This window comes from Populus alba, chromosome 1 (assembly GCF_005239225.2).
Source record: "Populus alba chromosome 1, ASM523922v2, whole genome shotgun sequence".
NCBI classification, from domain to species: Eukaryota; Viridiplantae; Streptophyta; class Magnoliopsida; order Malpighiales; family Salicaceae; genus Populus; species Populus alba.
This window is the reverse complement of record NC_133284.1, coordinates 39002831-39025775: the sequence shown is the minus strand read 5'-3', so window position 1 is coordinate 39025775 and position 22945 is coordinate 39002831. Positions and strand designations below refer to the sequence as shown.

The following is a 22945-nucleotide window of genomic DNA, read 5'->3' as shown; positions in this document are numbered from 1 at the left end:
AGTTTGCTTATGTTCTTTTTAGGCATATTTAATGGATTCTAGAATAAAAACTAAATCTTATCCCAAAAACAATGATAATTTGTTGTTCACTCATATATTCTTCTAATTAATATGTTGCAAGTTAGTCATTTTTACCTTATAAGAAAGAGAAATGGCATAATAAGAACTTAATCCTAGGAGGATGAGGTAGCGATATTGTAAAATTAAATGGAGTGTGGGGATCTAAGAACTCGAATCTTCAAAAAATATGATCTACTCCAAAGTACAAGGGAAATAACAAGTTTATAGAGACTAAGAGAAAAAACGTTACACGAATTAAAGTGTAAAAAAAAAAAAAAAAAAAGTTATAAAGAAAGTAATAAAAACCCTCTAGGAAAAAAATATAAAAAATACTATTAAAATCTTATATGTGAAGCAGATCTTATTTAACTATGATTATGTGACCATTTATATATTGAAATAAGAGCTTACATCTTATCTTAAACATATAAATCATAATTTTATAAAAATATTGGTATCAAATAAAAAGACTTTATTGAATCCAAATGCAAACTAAACTCCTCCTTTATTGATATTATTTGAATCTTAAGCTAATATTATAACTTCTTATTAATTATTTCATTGAGGATTTCTAGCTTGAACATAATTAAACTTTCTGATTGTTAGTACATGTTTGAGCTAATCTTTTAGCAGTTGTATGTTTTTTTTTTAATACTACAATATCAATTAATTTAATTGATAAAGACTTTTATTTTGAATAATACTTGATTAGTTATTCATGTAGTTTTTTTAGTCGATAATCGATCTCACCTATAATTAATTTTACTAGTCAACTATTGATTGTCTCTTTTTATTAATTTATAAAGTGAAATATTAGTATTCTCAATTAAATCATGCATGATTATTTGTGTTAGGTATTCTAAGTAATTTATCTTTATTTTTTACTCCAAAAATAAACAATTATTTATAAATATTTAACAATAATTATTATTTTATGAAGGATAAGTTTGTTAATAGATAAAAAGTAATACTTAAAAAAAAACATTTTATAAAAATCTCGTGCGAGTGATGAGTGAAAATCAATGTATGTGGATGAAAACTTCAATGAAGGAGCTAATAGGGACACTTATACTTAAAAATCTTGTGCACGTCATGCGTTAAATTCATAAAGTATGGGGACCAAATTGATTGATTTCAATACTTGTGGATCATAGAGTAATATGGAAAGATGGATCGATTTGTTCATAATTTGTAAACTGTTATTTTCTTCCGAGTGAAAAATATCCTATTCGGCGTCACAAAAACAACTTCTCCTTCTCTCTCTTGAATGTTTTTTCATAAAACAGAAACCCTCTCTCTGGTTTTTATTTTTTGTTGTCTTTTCTTCTTAAATTAAACTCGGCGTCCAACTCCATCCACCGTTTAACATTTCATCTCTCCTCCATTGATCCGATCTGCCTGGCCTCAACAGTTTTCCCTTTGTAATTTTGTTGAATCCCAACTGCGTCTAGGGTTTTGATTTCATTGCAATCAACAATATCAAGGGTTTCTAGATCTCAAATTTGATTTGATTCAATGTCAGAGGGTGGTTATGCTATTGAGCTTTATTTCGATCCAGCACTTGAAAACCAGGTGCTCAAGGCCTGGAACGTGCTGGCTCGACGCCAAATAAGCAGCCAACTTATTGAAATCGAGTCTCGACCTCATATAACCCTTTATTCAACTCCCTTTATTGATCCCACTAAGCTTGAATCAATCATCAAGACTTTCGCATCTAAGCAAGAACCATTACCCTTATCTCTCTCCACCATTGGTTGCCTTCCAAATGACAACAATATTCTCTTTTTAGCCCCCACGCCTTCGCTTTCCCTTCTTCAATTCCATTCTCAGTTGTGTGATGCAATGAGGAAGGAGGGGATTGAGATCAGTGAAGAATATCGCCCGGACAATTGGATTCCTTATTGTGCAGTGGCTCAGGATGTCCCCAAGGCAAGGATGGGCGAGTCTTTATGTGTTTTGAGAGATTTGAAGTTGCCTGTTGCTGGGTATGCAATGGATATTGGGTTAGTGGAGTTTTCTCCCGTTCGTGAGTTCTTTTCGTTCGTCCTTGGTAATACTTTAGAAGGATGATGGTTTTTTTTTTTTTTCTTTCCTTTTTTATGGAATTAATTTGAAGGTGTTACATTTACATCTTCTCGTTTAATATCAAGTTTGCTAGTTTATAGCATACTAGATAATTTGCATGTTGTGTTTATGATGATAGTTCCTAGATGAAAATCCTACTCGTTTGCATCTATCATGCTTTCATATTAAGTCTTTAGGATTGGCTTTTTATGTTGGCATGTGTGTTTCGTCCTAAATGTTGAGTGTGAAAATTAGGTTGAGAAATGCCAAATATAATTCTAATAGCTTGTTCATGAATCCAATCTACTTCCTTGGCTGCTAACCCACATTGTAATTCAATGTTTTGATGTTTCAGTCATTTTGTCTGGAGCTCTATATGGTACTCAATTATTGTGAGTTTTGATAGTTTTTCAGTTTTTACAGATGGAGTGGATATGTTTTAGCTTGTGAAAATGTTTGTTGTTTTTGACTTAACATAATGAAAGTGAGCGTATTCATGTTTGTTAATAACATCTAGGCTGTAGCTTTCACAACCTTATCATCTGCAGACTAATTGCAGTAGTACATACATTTCCTCATCAGATGTATTAAACCAAGGGACTTTCATGGTTTGTTGTGTCTTCTCGCTCACATGTTAAGAGTATTTTTTATTAGGTAGGATATCATATTCAGTCAATGGTAAGGTGGAAACCGGTTTTCAATAAGGTCAAGTGGCCCTAAAAGAATTTGTTTTTTTCCAGGTATACTTTAGAGTGTTGTTTTGGCCAGTCATCTTCACACGTCAGTTTCTAGTTACAAGTCTTTTTTAGATTAATGATCTTCTTTAGATTTCTAATGGTAGTTAGGAATAGGCTTTTCTTAGTGCTTACATTGCATGTAAACTCCCCCTGAATTACCAAGGTACTGGTGCCACTTCAATCACTGAATTCTTGTTTGGTTGGGTCTGTTTTCAAGTAGTATGGTCAGTTTAGATCTGAAATGCCTGAAACCTTTGACCAAATGAGTTTTCATTTAAGGCTTATTGTTGATATTGGTTTGTATCGGTGCTGATCCTAGTAGTTCACTTGTAGGTGTTCCTTTTTCTTGCCATGGGATTGGTTTTGCTAGAAGCCTGTTCCCTTGCCAGGATTGTATCCAACATAACATCAGAGTCCTGTATGCAGCATAAGACCCCAGGTTTAGAACATTGGGGAAAACCTAGTTTGCTAGCTTACTGGATATTTTTAGTCATGATAGCGAGGAGCTAGTTGAGAATATGTTTATGATGCCATTAGTGGTCCAAACAAACTACTACTAGACAACACATGTTACTTTGCGGAACAAAGTTGTAGTTGTATCTATCTGCATGGTTTAGAGATTCTTTTTCAACAGTAGGAGCGCATCATTGTAAAACACATGTTTCATTTTGAACCAATTGCTATAGGTCTCCAAAATCATTTCGAAAATTGCATCCACTATTCGTAATTGCAAGGGTCAATTCATTTGTGCCAGTTTAGATTCATCAATGCTCCACCTCGACTAGGAGTGTTATAAGCTTCCCAATGTTATCATGATAGTTTCCAAAAAGTTCCCATGTCACCCTCTAAGCACCAGGCACCCTATTTTTTGGATTTTTTTGAGTAAAAATAAAGAGAAGTAAACAAAGAAAAGGTATTAAAGAGTGAGCTTTAGTCTATCAGGCCATTTTAAGACTTATCAAGGGTCAAATTGAAACCTGATTGAGTATTGTAGATAATATTGGGCAATTTCGCCCCTCTTCTTTCCCCATTACCGATCTCAATTCTAGCCCACCAAATCCCTTGTGATTGAACCATTAAATTTATTTGTAGTGTTAGATATCCCATTTTCTTCTCCCAAAAGTCTTGCACATCTTCCTCGCACTGCCATTAATGTTAAAAACACGGAGAGTTATTTCCACTTTTGAGCTACAAATTAGAGTGAGGCCACGAAATCATGAGCTGAGATCCTGAGTTTAGGATGCCAAGTAGTGCACACCATACCCCACCCGTTGTTTCGCACCTCGAGCCATATAATCATTCTGGTCACTCTCCAAGCCACGTATCCTGCTCAACACCCAGAATAACAGGAGTCAGAATATTCAGATTTTGTATGACGAGGTCCTAATATGACCTGGTTTTATCTGTCTGATTGAAGAAGATGGCAACGTTCGTTAGCATTTTTTTTGATGGATGACTTGACAGTGGTAAATATATAACTAGTGTTTGATCATGTGGTGTTGTTACATCTAATTTCCTCGTTCACTTCAGTTCTCTTTTCTTTCTATTTTTCATCTCTCGCCATTAACACGCATCTACCTTTGAACAAAACCCAAATATCATTGTTTCTCCTACACATCTCTTCAAATTAGCAATAATTTAAATAAAAAAAATCAATCAAAATCCAAAATTTGATCTAAAGGTAATCTTATTGGTCCACAGCAGTAATTTGGTAAGGTGACCCCTCACTTTCCCACTTTATATAGCTTGGATGTTTAAGTCAAAAAACAAAGTTGAACTTTCCTTTGCATCAATGGCGTGCCATGTGAATAAGTGAAACTTGACGGTCCTAATGGCATCAATTGTCATCAGAGAAATGAGCTAACAAGATGGTTGTTAATACTACCAGGAAAAAAAAAAAGTTTAAATTTAATTGGAAAACAATGATAAAAGCGAATCATGTTTAATAAAATAATAATAGTAATCTTTTTTTTTTTTTCAAAATTCAAGGGGAAAGCAAATTAAAATACAAACTAAATGGCAATATAAAAAGAAGTCAAGCTTATGGGTTTGAAAGCCTTCTTCCTTATTTAAATAGGTGAACAAAACATTAGACTTTTTATTTAAAAAATAAAAAAAACGAGGTACTGGTTTAAAGATGCCCGATAAGTTGGGATGAGTTTCTAGAACTTCAAAATCTATTTTCTAACCTGTTTTTTTACTTTAAAATACCTAAGAAACATGCTAAGAATCTCATTAAATTTATTTTTAACTTCAAAACATCTTACTAAGAAATTTAAGGATTGAATTGAAAAATCTTCAAACATACTATTTGGAATCCTTTGAATATCTTCTTCTGGGAATAAAGAACATGCTAGAAAAATGCATATGGACACCATTGACATGCCATCTTCGACATCAATATTTTGCTTTGATTGATCCCAAAATCACATAATGATTGTTCTTAGTTACGAACCAAGGATTGATGAAAGGAACTTAGCAACATCATGTTATAAATATGGTAGAGAATATTTAATCATTGTTAGCATTTTTGCATGTGTTGATTTACATATTTTAGCATGTGAATATTAATTAAATAGTTAAGAATTAGTTGCATGGAAGTTCATAGATAGTTAGAAGGTTAGTTCAGTGGTGAAGTCCATACAATAAGATTGATGTTTTGGCAGTGTAAAATATTAGCTCTCTCTCTCAATTTCTTCTACTTCTCCCTTAATTCCTTATTTTTCTTTTAAACTCTTGTTTGTTAGGAAGATCCTTAACAATTAGTATCAAAACAACTTTTTAAGGCTAAAAGAAGTTTGTTACTACACGAAAATAAAAAATTACAATGGTGAAAAACAACCAGGAGGGTTTTGAAGGAACTTTACTTGCAAATGGAAGCCATGTTGGCAACCCTTAAGTCCGCCAAGACCAACCAAAAAGTAAGAAGGCTCAAAAGAATCAACTTTGGTGATTCTTTTCAATCTTTGATCAATCAAAGGCAAAGTCCCCAAGTCTCCAAAAACTTTGGGTTGAAATATTCGAAACCGACGAATTAATTCTAGAAAAATCAAGAGTTCTATTAGTAGAAAACCAAGGGTTTTTTTAGACTAAATTTTTATTCATTCATAATTTATTTAAATGAGGTTAATTAAACAAATTTACAACATGATTCTCTTAAATCTTCGGTGAATTTTGTTCCTCGTACCTAGGTTTGTCTTTGTACTTGTTTTTTTTTTAATTAACAATTTTAAAGATTTTATTTTCCCTTGATAGTTAATAAAATTTAAGTAGTTAGGGAAAAAATGGATGACTCTGATGTGCCTGGCACATGGACCATGTGAGCACGCACCCAATGGGATAATGAAACCGGTGACAAAGCATTTCGAATGAATGAGCATCCGCAACGTGTTCCACTCCAGCCCTTTTAACTTAAAGACTAATGGCAATATAAAAGGAAAGTCAATGCAAGGACAATTAGAGACTGTTAACTAAATGTCTAGGATCTAATTGCTCATCTTGGAGCTACAAGGTTTTTTTTTTAAAAAAAATAAAATAAAAATAAAAATTATATTCTTCAATAGCTTCTAATGTAATTGAACCAGCAATAACTAGCCAAAAACCTACGGTAGTGCTGGCAACCCAACTTTTAGCATTCCTAGTTTTGTTTGCCATGTCGTCTACAGATAATTGGGCAGCACATAGATTTGCATGGAAGCACAAATATAAAAAAAAAAAAAATTGATTAACAAATTGTGAGCATATTTACAATGTTATGGAAACGCTCCATTGATTATCAACTAGAAAAGCCAAAAGAACTACAACAAGGCATGGCAGCTACATTCATTACCATGAATCTGGGTCTTCATCATGGCAGCCTCTTTCACTTGGCATGGTTAAAGGTCTTTATATTTTTGTGTCAAACTGTATCTTGTTGAAAAGTCTTGAAATAATTTTTTTTTTTTATTTTTTTTTAATATTGAATTAAGTTATTTATGTTTTTTCCCATCATAAAAGTTATTTATGCTTTTAGTATTTATTTTGATCTATTTTTCATAAGGGTTAATTATGTTTATATTTGATTATTATGAGAAAGTTTCAACTAGAAGTACTATATATCAAGATTTATTATTAATTATGAATTAGTGTTTTTTACTATTTTTCTCCTCTTTTAATTGTGAAATATATTCGTTATTAATTGCATATTTTAGACAAGTTTGGAATTATTTATTAATAATTATTACCTTAGTAGATATTTACATAATTATCTCACAGATGTACATAGACATGAATTCATATTTTAATTTCTTTTGTTTAGTTTGTGTGTGTTCAGTGTGTTTTTGGATAACAAAAAATCACAAACATTCTAGGAGTTCATTATCTCATAGCTTCCTCTAATTCATCATGCCTAAAACACAATAATCAAAATAAACCCATCCTAATAAACATCAATCTGCATGTCGCCACTGAATGATTAATTGATTTTAATTGAAATATTTCTACTTTATATAGATATAGATGTCAGGGAAAGTTTAGATATCTACATAACCATTGGCAAATGATATCAGTGTTCTCTAGGGTTCTATTTCTTGGTAAATATAATCTCACAACAGCTTTTACCTAAAAGAATTTTATTAACCCTAAGCACAAGTCAGAATTACTAAGCCTTTCTCGCATCGAAAAGAATTGTTTCCACAGCTTATACTTGACCATTAATGTTATACTATATGAACTAGCTGATAACTGTTTCTTTAACAACCATCTATTATGCCTGAAACAAATAATATTCAAGGAATACCTGACATCCGATAATGTCCGCTGAGAAACCAGAGGTTTTGTCATCTGCCTTTGTTTCCCCCGTATGACAAGTCTTGATGAAAGTTATCCTCTGAACGCTGAACTTCAGGAAAAAGATTTTCTAAACTGTATATCAGCAATAACGAGGTCGAACAACAAATAATCTAAATTTTTACGCTAGAAACAAGTACAAAAGATTGTATCTCTAAACAAAACGCTGGCAATGCCCAGCTGCAAACCAAAAGGCCTAGAATGCAGGAAGCTCTGAATAAAAACCTCTATCCCCTACTTGATCATTTTCTTCCCACCTACAGATTCCACTGTGGTATTTTGTTCCATAAATAGGAACCACCACAGACTCTAAATTCAGGAACAAAGGGAAAAAGGAAAAACAAAACAGAGATAAGCAATGTGTGCAAGAAGACAATAACCATAAATTATATAAAATTTCAACAAAATCATGATTCAACCTTATGTACAAGAATGGCTCTAATAACGTTTATATACCCTCACAAGATACCACGAGCAGGTCCTTTTCTCAGTTCTCCATTTGACAAGTTGGCGTGAATGTTAAATAATATATGAAGATGTTGTCTTGAAGAAGTCCTACTAACTTCAATAGAAAGCATCCTATAGAAACAGGAAAAAAAAAATGCATGTCTTTCATTAAAATATGTAGCAGAAAGTAGAGCAAGGAAAAAACTATAATGCATTTCCTGGATCAATAATGCCATTCTGTATATACCTTGTCTTATGAAAAGTATTGCTTATTTCATTAAGCTGATAAGAATCTCCGGAAGCGTTGTACTCTTGCTTGAACCTTATCATGATACAAAGATCTTCCTTGAGGTGAATTTCTTCTTTTCCTTCTTGTTCGAAAAAAGAAATCTTCCGTGTCTAGGACATAGGAAATCTGCCCAAACAACACAGATATTTAGCAGTTGTTACCTGCCTTTGTTCTTTCAAGCAGCAAGAAAACGAAAATTTGACACAATAACAACGATGACGTGAGAGCTTTTGGAAGAATTAATATTCTCCTTGGCAACCTATTCAGTTAAAGGATCCTTATGTTATAAAGAAATTGTCTACAAACCCTAAACCTATTTTTCTAGTTTCAGAGCTTCAATTTTCTACTACTTTTAGCCATTATATTTATTGTTCTTAGCTGTTTTGGATTGAATTAGGGTTTGATCGTACACAATGGTTGGCCGTGGTAGAGGTCATGGATGAAGATGAAGAAATCAAGGCCAGCAAGCAGATATGGCAAAATTGAGACAGGTAATTGAAGACTTGTTGAAAGCTGTTCTTGCCTTGCAAGGACAGGATCTGTGGGGGGCAAAATGGAGATTCCAAAAGACAACCCCAACCCCTTGGAAATCCCAGAAGGTGGTCTTGAGGATAAACTTGATGATGGGATTGGAGAAAACCCCTATCACGATACGAGACCTGTATACAATCCAGTAAGAGGAGGATTGAAAGGGTGTTTAGCCCATGCCCTTGCGTTGAATGGAGAAGGAATTAAAATAGTTGTTTTTGTGGAAAGATCCTCGTAGAGGATTATTTAGATTGAGAAATCTAGCTTGGAGACTTATTTTGAATGGAAACATGTAAACGCTAGAAAGGTGTTGTTTGGGAAGCTTAAATTGAAGGGCACTACACCTTACTGGAAGAGAGTTGAATAGCAACATGCATGACAAAGTAAGCATAAAATATGTGCCAGGGAACATATGAAAACAAAATTAACCAAGTAATTTTTTGCCAGCTGATTATACAAGGGAATTACATGAGAAGTTCCATTTGTCAAAGTAAAGATGCATGTATGTAGAGGAGTATATAGCCCAATGCAACAACCTTTCAATTCAGGTAGAATTGAATGAGTGAAGAGCAGAAAGTTGATCAAACACACAGATTGTAAGAATCCACTTCATTGATAGAACTTAAAAATATGAAACTCTTATTTTAAAACAATTAAAGATCAAACATTTATTGTACAACTTTCTGTTCAGATATTTGGATGCCTATCATCTCCAATTTTAAGCTTAGTGAATGAGTGAAGGATTGAATTTAATGAGAGCAGGGATGGGACCGCAATACAGGATTTGCATCAGATGCAGCAAGAAAACTTTGGACACATCTCTTTTATGTGACTAGTATGATATTGACAAGACTTTGCTATATAATAGAGTGGCTCATTTAAAAGAAAAATAACAATTTTCAGCTAGAAAGTAAGCTTTGTTTGTATGGTAGTTATTTTTTTATCTTCTGGTCTAGTCAAATATCAAGATATAAAATAATAATAAAAAAAAAACACCTAAATTGGGCCATATTCTGTGGAATGGGCTGGGTACTATTATTTTCCATTGGTTTAGACAAATTATTATTTACTTACTATTCATTATACTATTCATCTAAAAACAAATCACAATTCATTTATTATGGCATTTTATTAAAATTAAAACTAAAAGAGGATGTTGTTTTATTATTCATAGATTGTTCACCTAGAATTTAACATTAACAATTAACAAATTAAAATTAAAATATATAACAATCTCTTCAGTAAAAATACAATAGCTTTTCATTTATGAGATGTCATTGATAAATTTGGAAAAATGAAAAAAGGGCTATCACAAGGACACACAACAAAATAAACTTTTCCAGGTGCCCTTACAGAAATTTGGATTCTTTCAAACCAAGTTCAGGTATACTACAATATAGGATTTGAAAGGACCGACAGCTAGATGCATACCCACACCAAACACTCATATAACTTGGATAGAGCAACATAGCTTATAATTTAAAATGAAGAGGAAAACGGTATATATACAAACAATTTTAAGAAATTTATGTTCTTAGCTAATGTAAGGAATTGTGAACAGGTTCTATATACTTGATTCAATAATGGCAATTTTCTGATTAAATATGCTAAGAGGCTTCACTTTGATTCAGAAAAATGCCACATCAATTACTAAGCATGTTGATGCAGGCAACAAAAGAAGCACAATTACTTTTTTTGTGAGTTTTTAAGATTGGGGGGGGGGGGGTCCATTTCAAGATTTGCTGGAAAATTATCTAGGTCTTGATTTTTATTCTAAGTTTTAGGGTAATGCAGCCCAGAATTAAATGAAAATCCAAGCAATGTGCAGGTTCTTGACTGGTGTTGAAGAAGACATGAATGTAGAAAAAAAGGAAGAAACCTCGCAAGAATGTAAAGCAATGATAATTTGCACAGAAAAAAGAAGATACCTTGCATGAATTGCAGGCAACCTTACACTCCAAACCATTGAACATCTTAACACCTTCCATGGCCATACTTAAGGCAGAAAATTCATCTAGGCCAGCATATTTCCGCTTGTTTCTGCAGATAAAAGAGTCATACACCTAATCAATTGATTTCAAAATCCTTTCTAGCCATCATATTCTAGAACTTTTTTTTTTTGGATATCTTATTCTAGAACAACACAAAGGAAAGAGACATTCCTTTCAAAATGTGAATGGCTCTTGCAAACAATTACACATCGCTGAACTAGCCATGGTAGAGATCGGAATACAGATAAGCAGGATCCTTTTATCAAACTTATTTATTGCACTAGAATATATTTGAAGACAACTAATAAATAGAAGTCTTGGCCTTTCCTTTTCTTAGTTTTCATTCCTTTTTATTATTATTATTATTGATAGAGAAGTGCACAGATCAAGTAGTTTCAAGTGTCTAACGAGACAGCTTTAGTCAGAGAATAAAGGAGTGCAATCTAAGCCCGTTAACACATGCTGCTTGCACTTTAATGGAACTTATAAACAGTCTTGCACAGCTATTGCTGATAACAAAAAAAAAAAAAAACCCTTGCAAGCGTGGATATCTGAAGCATAATGCCAATACCTCAGCAGTGTAATGTCATGCGACTCCATTTTTATAGGATAGACAGAGAGATAATCATTATGCAAATATGCAGAAAAAGTTGGATCCATGCAAACTGCCAACACTTCAGATTTCTCAGTTGCGTTGTCCATCAGCTGGGTGGATAACACAGATGGAGCAGATGACTGTGGAGACCCAAAAAATCATCAATGGTCAAATCAAGTGGGAACTACAGACAAAATAATACACCAATAAAATCACCTCAAATAATACACACACAAATGCAATGAAAGAGGACTTACAAATTCCAACCGATATATGTTCTCCTCATGAAGGAAAAACCGCATGTTGTCATGATACACCAAATCATTGAAGCTCTCAGATTTCCGGGATATTTCGTATTCATACAATTGAAGAAGCTTACTAGCCATCTCATCAGTTGCAACAGTTTGGAGCTACAAGATAACTACAATTACAAACTTTTCAGGAAAACCTTGTATAAATACATGGAGAAAGAAATTGCTGTAAGCAAACCTGTTTGACTAATTTATATATTAACTTGTCCAGTGTGAATAACACATATGACTGATTTCCAATAATAGCTCTGCACTCATCCTCAAACTTCGCATTATCAGCAGATCCATCTAGTAAACTGTATAGTGCACTCATAAATCTACAGAAGTAGACAAACATAGAGCGTTAATATGCATTTAATATTCAAAACCAACCTAAAAGAGAATGATAATGACCTGGCATAAGGATCTGGAGAACTAGCATCCTTGGGAGTTCTCCATTTGATTTCAGCACCAGATGAATTCACTCTTGCTGATAAAATACGGTCATAGAGGATCTACAAATTCAAAGACAACCATAAAAGGCACTTTAAAATCACCAAACATAGAAAATTACAAGAGAAACACAAATTTCTTTGTATGTGCATTGTGAATCTTGCTATACCTGATGAAGCCTGAAAAGCACATAAAAATCATCATTTCCATAGAAAACCCAGGAATCTCTCCTTTTCTCGTTAATTAAATCTGTTGGAACATGCTTTGCAAGGGGCTTAACAGACATGAGAGAGTGTTCTGGGAATGGTGCATCTCCTCCATTATACTGTGTATCAACCATCCCCTCAGCTTCACCTTCACTCTCAGCTTTCGCATCATCACGTTCTACTTCATCATCCTCAAGCTCTTCCCGGGAGCACTCATCACCAGCAGACTCGCTGCTTGATGCAGCATCACGAGCCTCAGAAACATTTCCACTATCCTCATCATCAGCATCATGTCCTTCTACGATAACCTGAGTGTGTAAGTCCTCATCATTTCCAGATCCATGCCGCATGCATCCAACACTATTCTTTCCCATGGCAATAGCCTGCAAGCCAGTATCTCCATAGGCATTGAAATTATCCTCTTCAAAATCACCATTAGGGGACAACTCGCCTTCTTCCTTCTCAATTTTGGATGGTCCAGTGGATTCTTCATGACATCTATCATTTTTAGCACCATCCCTTACTCCTTCATTTGCAGGTAAAACTGATTTTACAACAATCCCACCCTATGCCAACAAAGATTTAAAATCAACAATTCACCTCTACTGTAAAAGAAGATAGAACCAGAGGCAGAAAAAATTATGCAGAAATGAAGAACCCTAAGTTGCATAATGTGAAACCAATTACCAATTACTGTATCTACTCTAGGCATGGCATGCAGGGTCTTGAATTTGTCAAAACTGATAAAAGTTATCATACCTCTGAAGAAGGTCCAGCATCAATACCAGCATTGAGTTGGCGGTCAATAGCATCACCACCTGGCACAGACACAGTTGAACCTGAACCTTGAAATTCTAACTAATGTCAGTATCACAACATTATCAGAAGATAACACAGATAACTAGCTCAGAATTAACAGAACACCAAGAAAAGAGAATAGGTATTGCGCAGCTGGTCCAAAACACACCTGCTATCTCCCCAGCACTGTTCCTTTCATGACCACATTCTGATCCTATCATAAATGATGTTTTGGTATCTGCTACTCCTTGTATGTTAAATCCAGATACTCTGTCAGTTACAACTTTATCTTTCTGCTCTCTTTCTGGCCTAAGCACATTAAGCGCTCCATCTTCCTTACCAACATGATCAAGTTCACATAAGCTATCTTCCTTAGCTAATTTATCTGAACTTTTCAAACTGAGCTTGCAAAGGTTTCCTAGTTCTTGCAACATGTTTTCATCTCCATTGCTAGGTGATTTTGCTTGCTTAAAAGTTGATATCGCAGGAACAACATTAGGACTTCCATCCTTTTCTGCTATGCTTGATGAAGTGCAATTCATGAGAGGATGCTTTGGTTTCCCTTCACCTTCACAACTCTCCGAGCCATCAGGATGAGAAACAATACCCAGCATTGGTTCCACGAAGTTAGTCCAAAGTCTTATAACTTTATTTAATTGTTCTTTGGTTGAGCAAACCTCTTTACAGGAATATTGGACAAGTTTATACAAGTCTTCATGAATTTTTTTATCTGGGTAATTATATTTCAAATTCGGAACCAAGGGTTGTCTTTTTCCAGTGGCGAAAGCAAGAAGAACACCATCCTCTCTCTGCTGTTTTTCTTTCAGCTCCTTGATCTCAGCCACCAATGCTGTATTTTAAAGATCAATGAGCATAACGTGGACCCATATAAAAGATGTAAAATGCATGTTACAACATAGTGAAAATTGCTTCAGATTTATCTTTAAAGAAATGCTCTTCACATGCAGTATCACATAAACTTCTGCATAAACTGTCCAAGATTGTATAAGCTCTATTTCAAATATTCCACCAATTAGAAATTGTTGGAAACAAAAAAGGGAAGCCAAAGAAACAATGTCTACTAGTTCATTTGCATTTCCTAACTACATCGTTTAATGCACATATAAATGAGTGGAAAAGCGAAAACTGATACTATTTGTGCACATCCTTTGACAGAGTACACTCTTTGCACGGTCCTGGGTGCAAAACTAAAATGCCCTAAGCTGACTCATGCACAGATATAATCAATGGGAGTAATCAGGTAAGCTTGTAGTCATGCTTACTAAAAGCTCCTGAGAAACATTTGTCTCTCTCCTAATTATTCCAGAACAAACACAACCAAGTCAGTCTTTAGTAATCAATTATTCAATTCAGCATTAGGTTTCTTTCGGCAGTAGACGAAAAAAATTGAGTGAAATGTTTCAAGAGTAATAGTTAGGTGAGTGTAAACCATGTAGAATGCTTTTTATGTATGGTTGAACTTGTAGATAAGAAGGAACATGACAATGTACTAACAATTAATTGGGTTAGATACGGGCACAGAAAGAGAGAAGTAACTATTACAAGATTAAAATTGCCAAGCTTAACAGCTGCGCCTGAACAGAAGGGTGACATTTGAATACATTTTTGCCAAAATAGTACTTCCCTAGAATAGTTATATATTAACATATTAGTTCACTGAACACAACAGGGCGAAAAATTCTCACCCACTTCCCCCTTCTATCAGATGTTCCGTTGGAGAATATGCCCAAGGTGCACATAATGCAAAGAATGATTGAAAGTTTGAAACAGCAGGAAAGACATGTTTTTTAGCTGCATAGCTGTATCCTAAAGAGGTTATTTTCCTTCCATAACTCTGTAGTTGATGGTAATAGTGAACATTCACCAAAATCTTGATTTAAGCATACAAACTGATGAATGATCCAATGGGAAAAGTACCAGTAAACATAACATATACAATTGACCCAATTTGAATATTGAAATTCAACTTACATTTTGTGCTCAAGTTCTTTGAATCTTGTTGCTTGAAGTAGAAGCTGCGATGATCTAGTGATTTGTAATGGTTTTTCACATAAATTTCAGCCCAAACCTTGTTAAAATCAGTACGACACCTAGTCCACTCCTCTTGTTTCTGCTTCAGACGAGTTAAAATAACAGGCAATGCAAGACTTGGGTTTTTCCGCAATATTTCCATCACATCAAGACCATGGTCACCATATAACCGCTCTATACACCTTAAGTTTAGAGCTGCAATGCAAAGGCAAAGCAGAGAAGAGAAAACAAGCTAGTCAGAAATATAAAAGTCAGGTAGGGAACAGTAATAACATAAATAAATAGCAGTAACAAAAACAACCACCATAACATTATATGAATAACATTAATTATAATAATAACTGCAATTTATGTTAATTCATAGTCTGCTCCAAATACAAACCGGTAAAGTGGTCTTCAATATGGATTAAGGTTTCTACTTTATTTTCGTTTATGCCATTAAACAATTCTTCTGCACGCTTGGTAGTGGAGCTCACAGATTCCAACAACATGTCCAGCTCAAATCTAAAAAAAAAAATACAAAACAGAACACAGAATCCGAATTATTTGCTCCCAAAAAGAAACGGAGTAACATGGAGAAACAAGGAATGTGGTACACCACAAAAACATTTTACCTATCGTCTTCACATCTAAACAGACTTTCTTCAAACTGATTTCTACGCATATGTTTAAAAGAGTAGTCCTCACTTCCTGATGTTACAGAGACCCAGTGATCATTCAACACTTGAGCACCAAGCTCCGATCTCTGGCTTGCTGAAGATATGGGATACTGCAAAGAACCAAGCACCAACTTGCATATCAGCATAGAACTTGTTAAAATATCAATATCAACAAAGCATTCATTTGAAATTTCATACATCATCTGGTAGAAACCGATAACTAGGAGTACAACGTTCACAGTTAGAAAGGTCAAGCTCCTGAATGGATTTAGCCATATACTTCTCCCTGCATCTTTCCTTTTCTTTAGCTACGTCTATTTGCTTCTGCTCCTTTTCCTTGTCCTCTAGTTTCATAGATCTGGATGCTTGTCCATCATTACCCAGGGATTCTGCAATCAGCAATAAGGTCCATCACATTTTACAAAATTTTGGAACATTGAATCCCAAGACATCAGAAAAGCTAAATGAAGACTGACAGTTTAATAATAAGGTTAACAGGGGAGACATATATCATTTGACATACTTTTGCTCGTAACACCAGCAAGGAACCCATCTGCAAGGATATTTTATTAAGTGGCATTAAAAAGAATCAAATGGAAGTAAGATCAATGTTTCAGAGCGAAATCTAAAGGGTAAACTGCAACAGTCAAAATGTTTTTTGTTAGTTACCAATATGCCCATGACACTCCAGATGATCAATGAACTCTTCCATAAGATCAGGATACTTTCCAAGTAAATCAGTCACCTGAAAAACACAAAGGTTTTAACTACATGTGCAACAAGAGACATCCAAATGTGGAAACTTTGTCCTTATTAAACTAAAATTTACATGATAGAACCCTAATCATGCCAAAATTGATATATGAAAGATCAACGTCATTTGTCATTTCAAATCCAACTTAAGCATGGGTATTCAAGATACATTAGGAAGCCAAATCAAAAGTCCCCAGCCCATCAGTTTTCTGGTGCACTAGGTGGCCTTAAGTGGCCCAAGGACAAGCCCAAGCTTTACCAACCATTGTCAAATCATCAGAACCCCGAACACTAACTTTCATGATGTAAAATGTAAATTGTAGCAGTATCCACTTGCTCATGTGGCTAGAAAACATCACCTGAAACCATTCTAGATTCATAGATGCAAAGAGGCATTTAAACAGGTCATTTCAATTGGATAGTACTTGGCTAATAACCTTAACCTGTGACACCATTCATTGTGCACTTGGATATTTGATACCATAAAATGGGTTTTTAGGATTTATAGCTTGAACTTAAGATTTGTGAAATGGATCAATACTATAATTTCCATTATCAAGCCTCAAAGAATAATCCGGGCAAGGGGAGAAAATCCAACCAATCATATTGTAGAAATTTTTCCCCTGACAAGGTCGCTTTTAGCATTACAATTCATAATATCTTAATTTCAGTACCAAGGTAAAAACATAAAGGGAGATACATGCACATGCTTGGCCTCTGCAGAGATTAAAAAAATTACTAAAACGACTTCAAAAGACCTTGAGAACTGTTTGATCTAACACATACCAAATTTTGTAACTCGTTCTTTTTAATAATCCCTTGGTTATAAATGTTAAGGCACTTCAAGAATGCTTGATAATCATCTCCATTTCCCAACTTCTCCTTGACTTTCTCAAAGAAAACAAATTCTTGGTTGTAGATGCCTGGCATAAGAATTGAGATACCCAAAAATTAAAAAACTAATAAGTTGGAAAATGAGAAACTTTCTATAACGGGAGATGATGTAGAAAGGCAAAAGAAAAAAAAATCTGATATTTTTAAAACTCCAAAAGACTAGCACGCCTAGACGAATAATGTTGATCATTATAACAAAGTCATGCAAAAACCAAGTCTTCCTTTTCGTCATAGAGAAAATGAAGAGTTCTTAGGGAGAACCTGAGTCCCCACTAGCATTCAATAAATATTCACACATAGAACTGGCTATGTCACTGAATAAGGACAATGAACCATAACTTGAGAATGCCACCGCTCAAGCTAAATCACTCATCACATAATACATAAATATGACTTAGAGGGTTCAGCCCCCTCAAGCCAAATACATAGGACGGTGTAAGTGCTAGCAATAGGTGAAATGTGTGTTGTTCATCAATATTCCATTGTTCCCCAAAGGGGGGAATTAAAACTGATTCAGCACAAAAAAACAGAGACAAACAAAAAGAGATAAATAAAGAAAGAAATAAGTAAAGGAAAGAAACTCCATGTAGTACATGCAACACATAGAAATATGTGCAAGACATTTATTTTGGTAATGGCATCAGTGACTCACTCTTTATGTTATCTTTGTCATCATAACAACCAAAGTTAGAATTTCCAAAACCTTCCACCTTCTGGGAAGAATTCCTTTTCTCAAGAAAAGGTTGCAAGCTGAAGTCTCTACTGCTATCATGCTCAGGCTCCCTGTCATCCTGATCACGAATTCTCCTATCCCAATTCTCCTTGTCAGCACGCTTTCTCTGCTCCTTGTGCACTTTCACCATTCCTTTGTCATCTTCCATCTCTGGTCGATCAACACTAAGGTCACGCTCAGCATGGGAAGAAGAAACTTTGTCACGCCGACGCTGCTAAAGAAAGAGATCCATTTGCAAAATATTCAGAATCCATTTAAAAACAGATGATGGACTGCGCTACATTGCAGGTCGAATCATTTTTCTAACATCAAAAAAATATATATTTAGGCCCTGCTAATATTTTTTCTAGTAGAAAAAAATAATAATTGTTGGGATTGATCTAATGCAACTCGGTCGACTTGACGGGGCCAAAAACAACCCAAATGACCAGTAAAAACATAGATTGACTCAAAATAAATATTCAAGATGATATTTTTTATAAATATCTAGACAACATATTGGAGTGAGTTGGATCAACCGGGTTAACCTGTCAATCCACATACAGGGTTATAAGACCATGATAACTCTATAGAAAGTAAATTAAAACGAATTATAAAGTTCAATTTCCAATAAACTCGATGTTGAATAATGAAATTAAAAAAAAAAAAAAAACAACTAAAAAGGGGGGGAAATGACCCCAGTCAACCAGAATTAACTTGTCAAACCTGTAACTCGGCCCATGAGACCGAGATAACCCAATAGCAACTAAATTAAAACAAATTATGAAGCATGATCCCTAATAAACTTAATATTGAAGAATGTGATTGAAATTGAAAAATTGATTAAAAAATGACATAAAAAACGACTCAAGTAGACTCAGGTTAACCTGCCAAACCTGTAACCCGAGTCATGAGATGGGAATAACCTTATAGAAAACAAACGAAAACAAATCATAAAGCCCAATTCTCATTTATCCCAATGTTGAAATATGAAATTGAGAACAAATATAAATTAGGAAAAAGGAGAAAAAAACTCGAATTAACTGGTCAAATCCATGATCTGAGTCATGAGACTCGGATAATCTAACAAAAAAAATTGAAAAAAATTATAAAGTACAATCCTACTCTTTTAGTTTTTTGTTAATAAGGTTAAGGTTAAGCTGCTAATGCTGCCCACTCAAAATAAATGATACATTATGATCACAAAAGGTTTATTAACCTGCTATTCCCTATAAAAAGGAAAAACAAAGAAAATGTGCAATTACCTTGTCTATTTGTGTTTGTCGTGCGGAGGGTGCCGTAGAATTCCGTTCATTGTAATGCTGGTTGGAATTCCGAGCATATGGAACAGTATGTGTCATGGGTGTTGCTGAAGTATCTGGCAAAAATCTAGCAAACTCATCAAGCAAATCATGATGGTCCTCAAAAAGAGCTGAAACCTGAAAGATGATCAGAACAGAACAGCTAAGAGTACTTGAAATATTTGTACAGAAAAAGTTTCCATGGGAATAGAAAGTAGTGCTCAAAACAACGAAACAATCAACAGCATAATGCTCTACCTCACTGTAGACCTCATTTATGTCCTTGTGTTCCTTCCGGTACATATTCAAAATGTCTAGAAATGATTTATAAACACGTTCATCATTTTGGAAACGTTTCTGCATGAAAAAAATCTGTCAGTCAAAGTTGTGGAAAACAAAAGGCAACCATTTCCAGATACAACAACAATAGCAATATATACCACCTTTATTTTGTTTACAAAATTGATAGCTTGGTTAAATTCAACAGTTTTCTTTGGCGGAGCTGCCTCATCCTCATCTAGGGTTATTTCATATCCCTTAGGCAAGAAGGTGTTGAATCCAAAGATCAAGTTATTATGACCTTTGAATAACTCCTTTACTCTTACAATGACACCGGAAGTGTCAGTTCTACAAAAAGACAGTACATTAAATAATAATAATGTCGAATACATAATTAATGATGAAGATGATGATAAATAATTTACCTTTGAGCCTTGAAATCTTTCATGACTTCGAGGAACATGTCATATTTTTCCTTCTGGTCTTGAAACATGTCTTTTACTTCCTTTAGATATTGTAAGGCGTCGGTGGTAGTTAGTTTCTGCGAATTACCACTACCTCCGCCACCACCGCCGCCAGGGATTTGTGTTTGCCCATAGCTTTAACAATCAAGATAATTCCAATCAAGAAACAGCAGGCTAAAAACGAAAGTAACACAATAAACAAACGAATTCCAAAGAAAGAGAAAGGGAAGTTACGATTCTCCACGTGTCGAAGTTAAGGGCCGTTTAAATTGAGAGGCCGGGGCAGGGGCTGGGGCTGGTGCTGGGGCTGGGGCTGAGGCTGAGGCTGAGAAAATATCATCTCTCATTCTCTTCATCTCTGCGAAACAAAGAAAATAAGGGGAAAACCTTGTTTTGGTTTTCAGGACATGGATGGAATTAAACGAAAGAAAAACTCACTTTGGTTTTGCTCTTTATGTGTTTAGAGTGAGTCAGATCTCATCGAAACAGAATAACAAAACACAAAGCAGCAGTAACTAAAAGGCGTGTTGTATGTACAATTCTGTGAGGCAAGGAATACTCCTCAAAATGCACAGGAATATTATTTTTTTTTAAATCAAAATTTAAAAAAAAAACAAAAAAAAAAAAAAAAATGCAAGGCGTTACTGGGCCTCAAATGTCAGGCCCAAACAACTAGTTTTGCTTTACAAAAATAAAAATTAATATTCCGTCCAATTTTTTTAATAGATTTAATGACAAATTGTATGCTTGGTTAGTCGTGTGTGACAACTTTGATTTGTAAGTTATTATTACAGTTTTCGATCATTGAAAATGTAAGTTAGGATTTTGTGTCTACAAATCTAATTATTAACTTGTTTTTACTTGAAAATATTCTAAAATCATCATACAATATATATAAAAAAAAAAAAACACATTCTCAGCCCTAAAACATCATTTACTCACTCTAAAAAGAAAAATCAAATGGTATAAAAAACAAATATATGGGTCTCGATCTATGTTTTTCAACATAGTTAAAGGGTAAAATAATGAACTTCTCTCACAAAAGACAAATTAATTAACAATAAGATTACTTTTTAAGGCAGAACTGTAATTGATTAAATATTTTCTCGCTCCTCTTTCTTTTTCAATAAAAACTATTTTTATATTAATTTTAATCATTTATTTTTCAATTTTTTTCTAACAATAACCAAAAATTATATTTATAAAATCAATTTTTAATTTAACATTGAACAAATTAAAAAAGATCCCATTATATAGAGAATCAGGGAAATAAACTTACAAAGAAATAAAATAATTAATAACCGATGTGCCACAACAAAATCAGGGGACTTAAAAAGAAAAAGCAATGCTTCAGTTTGGTTTTGCATCCGCTTTGACTGTTTGGAAACACAGGTTAACTTATATTTTTAAAAATTTTAATTATTTTTATTTAAAATTAATTTTTTTTAGTGTTTTTGATTTGTTTTTTATATAAAAATATCAAAAATGATTTTAAAAAAATAAAAAAAAAATATTATTTTAATACATTTTTAAGCAAATAACACTTTAAATCATAACCACAATATCAAATAAGCAGTTCGCATATTCTATAATTTCTAGATGTACAAATAAATAGAAATGTAACTTAACTGGTTAGGCTTTATATTTGCTCCCCGGATATCATTAATTCGAGTCTCACAAACCTCAGGGTCAACGAAAGTTTACATGGTTATTAACTTCAGAACCCGTAAGATTAGTTAAAATACATTAAATTAATCGAATATCAATATTAATTTTTTTTAAAAAAAAAAAAAAAAACACAAAGGCTTAGTTGCTTACGATACTTTCAACAGTTAGAAATTCGATCAACACTAGTTGCCAGTCCATGCTTATCCGTGGGCCTCGCCGCTATTAGTGCACGCTTCTTTCAACCATTTTGGACACTACTGGCTTGAAATAAAATAATGTGCTAATTTCATAAATATATTTTTAAACCCAGGCCGTGCACATGGGGAAAAAAAAATTTAAGGTTCGCTCTAGTTTTTTTATTTTTACACGGCCTATCAGCTTCTTTAACTTTTTTTTTATTTTTAGTAGTTTTTATTATAGTTTTGAAGCCCAACCCGGCCTGACATGTTGACTCAGAACCCGATCAATTCAGGACTAAAATCAAGCCGGGTTAGAGAAAAAAAATCAGTATTACCTGGCTGACTCGACAAGACCCAAAAAAACCTAGTAACTCGTTGATTTTTTTTTACTAAAATAATATTATTTTGATTTTTTTTTTTAAAAAATTAGCCTGAAAAATTCAATAACTCATCAAAACTCAAAACTTGAATCTTAAACCGGTCGGCTACCAGGCGAGAACTAAAAACTATGCCTTTCATGATTGAAAAAAACGAGGTTTGTGTTCCTCTAAAATTAAATTTTTAACTTGTTATCACACTCCGTGAACCTTTACAGAACTATTTTCAAACCTAAAATAGCCTCCAATCTCTCTATAAAATATAAAATAAATGAATAAAGAAAATTAACGATATCGTCCTACTTTATCGAACAATCCCAAG

General features: G+C 33.9%; 2 protein-coding genes across 12 annotated transcripts; one reads left to right on the top strand and one right to left on the bottom strand.

Annotated features, from left to right (window-relative positions):
- The first annotated feature begins 1274 nt into the window (after window positions 1-1274).
- Window positions 1275-2408, top strand: LOC118036905 (uncharacterized). The gene has a single exon (XM_035042766.2). It carries the CDS (start codon window positions 1576-1578, stop codon window positions 2128-2130), a length of 555 nt encoding a protein of 184 aa, XP_034898657.1. The 5' UTR covers window positions 1275-1575; the 3' UTR covers window positions 2131-2408.
- A 4385-nt stretch (window positions 2409-6793) lies between these two features.
- LOC118036902 (paired amphipathic helix protein Sin3-like 2) lies at window positions 6794-20961 on the bottom strand. Of its 11 annotated transcripts, none has more exons than XR_012168631.1 (24): window positions 20634-20904; window positions 20361-20534; window positions 20100-20283; window positions 19915-20013; window positions 19621-19794; window positions 18296-18590; window positions 17536-17672; window positions 16666-16741; window positions 16520-16549; window positions 16195-16385; window positions 15952-16106; window positions 15720-15841; window positions 15278-15532; window positions 13455-14135; window positions 13247-13332; window positions 12451-13053; window positions 12243-12343; window positions 12028-12166; window positions 11796-11948; window positions 11515-11678; window positions 10881-10992; window positions 8383-8550; window positions 8145-8267; window positions 6794-7740 (listed from the first exon to the last, which is right to left on the bottom strand). XR_012168631.1 is itself a non-coding variant. In XM_035042760.2 (24 exons), exons 2-23 carry the CDS (start codon window positions 20753-20755, stop codon window positions 8413-8415), a joined length of 4191 nt encoding a protein of 1396 aa, XP_034898651.1. In that variant the 5' UTR covers window positions 20756-20757; window positions 20838-20961; the 3' UTR covers window positions 8048-8267; window positions 8383-8412. The 11 variants fall into 11 exon arrangements, 7 of the variants coding, with proteins under 7 accessions (XP_034898652.1, XP_073262262.1, XP_034898651.1 ...); XR_012168630.1 differs by having other exon boundaries at window positions 6794-7735; XR_004685467.2 differs by lacking the exon at window positions 6794-7740 and adding an exon at window positions 7786-7997 and having other exon boundaries at window positions 8108-8267.
- Between the last annotated feature and the right edge of the window lie 1984 nt (window positions 20962-22945).

Bases quoted from the DNA above. Each gene is read 5' to 3' on its own strand.
- LOC118036905 (XM_035042766.2), top strand. From the start codon at position 1,576: ATGTCAGAGGGTGGTTATGCTATTGAGCTTTATTTCGATCCAGCACTT.
- LOC118036902 (XM_035042760.2), bottom strand. From the start codon at position 20,755: ATGAAGAGAATGAGAGATGATATTTTCTCAGCCTCAGCCTCAGCCCCA. The intron at 20,535-20,633 runs GTAACTTCCCTT...TGATTGTTAAAG, and splicing joins ACTTCGACACGTGGAGAATC to CTATGGGCAAACACAAATCC. The intron at 11,949-12,027 runs GTTTGCTTACAG...GTTATCTTGTAG, and splicing joins TATATAAATTAGTCAAACAG to CTCCAAACTGTTGCAACTGA.